A 6,000-nucleotide genomic window follows, 5' to 3' on the forward strand; every position below is an offset into this window, starting at 1 on the left:
CCGAAACCTACCCCATCTACATGATAAATCCGTTTGACAACCTAAGTAAATTGAAATATATCGCTCCCTAATGCGGGATAATGGAGTTGATAAATATATCATCTATCAATAGCCTCTCGAGGCTTTGTTTTCTTAACTCATCAACTTTATGCTTACCCCCTTAACTAGTAGGTGTCTATAGATACTTATAAGATGTTAACACGTAGGTATGATGGTTATTCGGATATGTGATCTTAGGGAGGACCACAGCGTGGCACTGTATCAAAGTTATTGTAGGTGTATGACGCTTAGACCATATGACCTTAACTATCGCGACACGTACCGTGCCTTTTGTGCTATTATCGTGTCCCTAGTGGCCAATGCTTGCCAACAGAAATTTACTGTCCCCAAAGTGAAGCTTAAATAACACAATACAGTCATGAAATTTCAACCGGCGACACTGACACCAGGGCCTGAACACACAGAGTGGCCGACTGGTTAGTGTCACAGATACCACGTCGAACCTGCTTTAACGACCACACCTGCAATGGGTGGTCTAGGGTTCGATTCCTAGACATTGCACACCGTCTAGGGCTTGAAAAAGAGTGGCAAAGAAATACCCAATAGCGGGGGCGCAGTAGCCAGGAGCCGGTTTACAGATCCTGGGCTGGGCCTTGAAGAGTTTTTTTTATCTTTTATTATTATTATTATTACTCGTTCCCTAATCCCGCAATGCGCCTGCGGGATACTGGTCTCCTGAACCTGAGATGGAGTAAGAGCTTGCCCCGGAAATGACCCCTTATTTCCGTGTCCTACCCCATAGTTCAAATCTCAATAAGCGTCAACCGGCTATTGAGCAACCTGCCAATTCCCTATTTGTGTATCGTCTATGACGCCGGCGTGACGCAGGAAGTAAAACATCTTGAAGAGTTACCAATTTTGACCGAGTGAGACATAATGCATAAGAATCCTAATAGAGATGTCTTGCATCGGTATATATTAAGACTAGTTATTGGGTTAAAAAATAACCCGAGCTGGTACCCGAAGTGGTACCTGCATGGTTGAATGCTTGAACCACACAAAGCCGCTCTCGGCTCCGGGCTACTAAGCGGCCACCGCCCAAAGCCGCCGTATTTCCCCCAAAACGGAAATCCAGTTAAGCGAAATCGGCTAACGGACGTCGTATGAAAAGTCATGACACAGCTCTCTCGACCTATTCGAGATTGTATTTAAGCAGAGGGGATCCAATCGCAGACTAGACTTGATCTGCAATTCGGAGAACCTCAAGATTTAAACCAATCTTTAGCTAGCCAAGTCATGTCAGATGTTTCTTCACGTACTAGCGACAGAGGGAACAACATCGAATCTACCACGGCGGAAAAGGCTCACGAAAATGGCTTCGACACCGATATTACGAGGTCGCCAGAAGACAAAGAGGCCGGCGGGCCGCTAACTCACCCCAATGCTAATGCTGATGCCGAGCCCCCAAGCGAGCAACCTGAGCTCGACCAGCGCCCCGACTACACTATCTTCACGGAGTGGGAGAAAAGGGGGATTGTAATCGGCGCCGCCATCGGGGCCTTCTTCTCGCCGCTCACGGCGCAGATCTACCTGCCGGCCCTCAATGTCTTGGCGGCCGACTTCCACGTCACGGTCAGCCAGATCAACCTGACTGTGACGACTTACATGGTACTTCCCCCTTCTCCATCCCCTCTCTAATGCACAAACACTCCAAAATGCCAGCCCACTAAGGTTTCTCATATCTTAACATGATTCGTCGGAGATCAAGCCGAGATCGCTGACATCCCCGACCCTATAGATATTCCAAGGCATCACGCCGATGTTCGTCGGGTCGCTGGCCGATACCGCGGGCCGGCGTCCGGCGTACTTCATCTGCTTCGTAATTTACATCTGCGCGAACATCGGGTGCGCGCTCGCGCCCAGCTACCCGGCCCTGCTGGTCCTGCGCATGCTGCAGTCCGCGGGGTCCAGCACGACCGTGGCTTTGTGCCAAGCTGTCGTCGCCGACATCATCACCTCGGCCGAGCGAGGCCACTATGTAGGGTACACTTCATTGCCCATTCTCTTGGCGCCCGCCGTGGGGCCCATCGTCGGCGGAATCCTCTCCCAGTTCGTCGGCTGGCGATGGATATTCTGGCTCCTCGCCATCCTGGCCGGAGTCGTGCTTATCTTACACGCGTTTTTCCTGCCGGAGACGTGTCGCGAGATCGTGGGAGATGGGTCGATACGCCCGCACCCGGCTTACCGCACGGGCTGGCAACTCTGCAAAGACTCCCTCAAACGACGGCGCAACAAGAAAGCTAGCGGCGCTTCGCTAGCGCACACGGCGTCGCGCACGTCGACGCGGCGCAGCCTGCGCGTCGGCAAGTTCAACATATGGCAGTCCGTCATCATCCTGGCGGAGAAGGAGATGTTCGTGCTGCTGTCGTACGGCAGCGTCATCTTCACGGGCTTCTACTGCATCGCGACGGTCATGCCGACGCAGCTGGGCGCCAACTACGGCTTCGACGAGATCCAGATCGGGCTCATGTACCTGCCCATGGTCGGCGGCAGCATGGGCGCCGCCTTCGTCAACGGCAAGCTGATGAACTGGAACTACCGCCGCCACTGCCGGCTGCGCGGCGTCCCCTTCGAGCGCAGCAAGCAGCAGGACCTCGCCGACTTCCCCATCGAGCGCGCGAGGCTCGAGATCGGCGTTCCCATGCTCGTGATCACTATCCTGGTTACTTTCGGCTGGGGCTGGGCGTTCCAATACCGCGCCCACGTGGCCGTGCCGTGCGTCCTGCTGTTCATAGCCGGCTGGGCCGTGGTCGGGTTCAGCAACGCGGTCAACGTCCTGCTCGTCGACGTGAATCCGGGAAAAGCGGGCGCGGCTACTGCGAGCAATAACCTAACCAGGTGCTTGGTTGGCGCGGCGGCGACTGCGGTGATCGGACCCATGATAAACGGGGTTGGCATCGGGTGGGCGTTTTCGATTCTCGGCTTCATATACATCGCTTTCTCGCCGATGATATTCATGGTTATGAAGAATGGAATCCGGTGGAGAAAAGAGAAACGGGACCGTCAAAGGGCAAAAGAACGGAAGAACGGAGTTACTACTTAGAGTTAGACGATTATGTCCTGAATATATAGGTAGAATATACGCTGACTAGATTATCATAAACGACGGAATTATTCTTCACTAAAGAACCTGAGGCATGTTAGTGGATAGATGAATTGGATATAGGTTCCTTTCGACGAATATTACCTGGTGCATAGTGATTCTTGAATGGTGTGGTATATCTATTAGATACCAGGTAGGTAGCTTTTTTCCAGAAATTTAGAAGTCACCTTAACGAAATAAGAGCCACCTCCGACGTTATGAATACGCTTAACTATTTGTTTACTCCTATCCTAGGCTGCTAATAACTGTATGATTTACTACTGCATGTACCTTAGATCATATAAACGATGGAGATACTTACCTGGGTAAGTATTTGATATTAAGTAGGTAACCAAAGCATTATTCTCGCAGGTTTTCCGCCGCCTCTAGCATTAACCCTTCATTTTCGGGGTTAGGATCTTGTTGCCGAGCCTTCTCTTCTACCGTGAAGTCGCTCTTTGCTTTACCAATCCTGATGAATCCTAGGACGAGCAGGATAACCACGGCTCCGCACCCGGCGGCGAACCAGAAAGCGACCTTATAACTCCTACTTAACCCATTGGTCGACTCACTAGCGACCGCAAAGTCGGCCCAACCGAGGAAGAAGCTAATGCCTAGATAGCTTAACCCATTGATACACGCCCCAGCTAGGCCTTGTTGATTCTTGGGGACGTTCGTAGTTATGAAGATACTGCTGACATTAAACCCGATGTCGATACCTATTGTGCTGCACACCATCGCCGGGAATACCCATGCCCAGTAATTGGGATTCTCCGGCAGGAGAGCGAAGAGGAGAGAGCACAAAACAAGGCCGGTTCCGGATAGGAGAAGCAGGATAGTTCCCGGCAATCGGTGGAGTGTAACCCCACCAACAAGGGCGATAATGATTCCGCCGGCAGCCATAGGGGCGAACCAGACTGCGGCGAGCAGTGGTTTGATAGCGAGGATAGTCTGGATGCTAGTAATTGTTAGTTCCTTAGGCGTTGGATTACCTTGAGCTGTTTCTGGGCTTTTAACTTACTAGAAGCTCGCATAAAAAAGATATATGCTAAAAGAGCCGCACGCGAAGAAGAGGGCGAGGAAGAGTGGACCGATATACTTGATCGTGAATAAGTTGAAAGGTAGCAAGGGAGACATTGCAACCCATCCTTCGATATAAACAAAAGCAGCGAGGGCGATGGAGCCTAGTATATAAGTGACGAATATTCTAGGCGACGCCCAATGCTTGTCAACGTGAGAAGCTTCCGTAATGGCATATGTGAGCAAACTGAAACTACACACGCTGGTTAAGCATCCCCACCAATCCATCGAAGACCAGCTGCACCGCTTCCACTCACGAGGGACGCAAAAGAATGTGAGGGTGCATAGAACGGCCAGCAGAATAGATGCGATCCAGAAGAACCAGCCCCAGTAGACGAGTTCGCCGGTAAGGCCGGCAATGATAATGCCGGAGAAGAACCCAAGTGGCGCACAACCCCCGTATAAACTGAATACCGTATTCTTTCGCGGGCCGGGACGGTAAGTGGTTCCGAGTAAGGTCGTGCCAGCAGGCAAGAATGCCGCCGCTCCTACGCCTTGGAGAGCCCGGGTCGCCAGTACGGCAGGCAAGGAACGGTTAAAACCACCCACTATCGTCCACAACATCAGCCATATGAGTCCGCTAAGGTAAACCGGGAAACCGCCAAACATGTCGGTGAGCCGACCGAATGGTAACAATAACGAGCCGGTGACAAGAGAGAAGACAGTGACAGGCCAGGTCCTCTGATTAGGGTCGATCCCAGTATCTTTGATGAGAACTGGGAGTAGGACGCTAAACCCGCTCACGAGGAACTCCGCCATCATTACCGAGCCAAGGACAGAGACACAAAATCCAATCTCTACCCAGCCGTTCGCGAAGATATCAGGTCTGCATCTTCCAAGTTCTTCGATGTCGACCGGGCTGTTGTGGGGTGGTGATGGATTGTCGTCGCTATTCAAGTTGTTCCCCAGGGCTGCGTCAGCCGTCGACTCTATGTCGACACTCATCTCAATGATCTTCCTAATAGAATAAGAAGTAAAGCAGGTGACCTAATAACTGTATATCAACCGCCGTCCTGCGTCTTTTTTTTTTCTTTTCGTTTCCGACAGGAAAGACCTAGTTAGGATGTCCATTGTGAGGTATCATATTTAAGTAAGAAAAGTTCAAAGCAAACCACCCATGTTTGAAATTGCAGGTCAATACTTATCAGATGATGAATCAATAAGCCGTGGACAAGGTAATGTGTTTGGCCTAAGGTGGAAGCCAAGGTAGAGGAAGTGCGTTTGATCCACCTAGTATGTGATATTAATGTCGTTGAGCTAAGTCATTGCGCATATGATGAATCGGCTGTGGCCGTGAGTATACAGGTCTTGCGAGGTCCTTATAGGATGTTAGTGAAAAAGTTATAAGCGTTGCATAACGGATACGATTCCAACCGTGATTTTCTCCTCGGTGTCACTGACACATGCGCAATATATACTCCATGTAATTGATCACAATTGATTGCAATTGCAAGCTTGAGATGTGTGATAAGTGTCTTGGGAGCGAGTGTGGACTTAATAAGAGAAGGAGTGATAAAACGGTGTTTGTAAGTCAAGCACATGTAACTCGCCGAAGACACCGTCTACCATGAGAGAAGATTGCTAGTAGGTAATCAAGCCTGCGAGCGATCATCTAGTTCTTGTCTCAGCGCAGACCGCCCTTCTGTTCTTACACTCTTGTTTCATCATGCCTCTGTGAACGATACTCAATTACGAATAACCTTCAAAGCTAGAGTTTTGGTTCGGGGGATACAAACTTAAACTTAGGTATCGTTCAATTTATTAATAATTCTCCAATA

At 50.3% G+C, this 6,000-nt stretch overlaps 2 protein-coding genes across 2 annotated transcripts; one reads left to right on the plus strand and one right to left on the minus strand.

The window, feature by feature from the left end:
- The first annotated feature begins 1,200 nt into the window (after window positions 1-1,200).
- On the plus strand, window positions 1,201-3,330 carry F4807DRAFT_429021 (major facilitator superfamily transporter). Its single transcript, XM_047998297.1, has 2 exons — window positions 1,201-1,668; window positions 1,799-3,330. Exons 1-2 carry the CDS (start codon window positions 1,297-1,299, stop codon window positions 3,101-3,103), a joined length of 1,677 nt encoding a protein of 558 aa, XP_047853637.1. The 5' UTR covers window positions 1,201-1,296; the 3' UTR covers window positions 3,104-3,330.
- A 34-nt stretch (window positions 3,331-3,364) lies between these two features.
- F4807DRAFT_111027 (membrane transporter) lies at window positions 3,365-5,354 on the minus strand. The gene is made up of 2 exons (XM_047992758.1): window positions 4,164-5,354; window positions 3,365-4,100 (listed from the first exon to the last, which is right to left on the minus strand). Exons 1-2 carry the CDS (start codon window positions 5,165-5,167, stop codon window positions 3,503-3,505), a joined length of 1,602 nt encoding a protein of 533 aa, XP_047853638.1. The 5' UTR covers window positions 5,168-5,354; the 3' UTR covers window positions 3,365-3,502.
- Between the last annotated feature and the right edge of the window lie 646 nt (window positions 5,355-6,000).

This window comes from Annulohypoxylon truncatum (genome assembly GCF_022578515.1).
Source record: "Annulohypoxylon truncatum strain CBS 140777 unplaced genomic scaffold F4807scaffold_19, whole genome shotgun sequence".
NCBI classification, from domain to species: domain Eukaryota; kingdom Fungi; phylum Ascomycota; class Sordariomycetes; order Xylariales; family Hypoxylaceae; genus Annulohypoxylon; species Annulohypoxylon truncatum.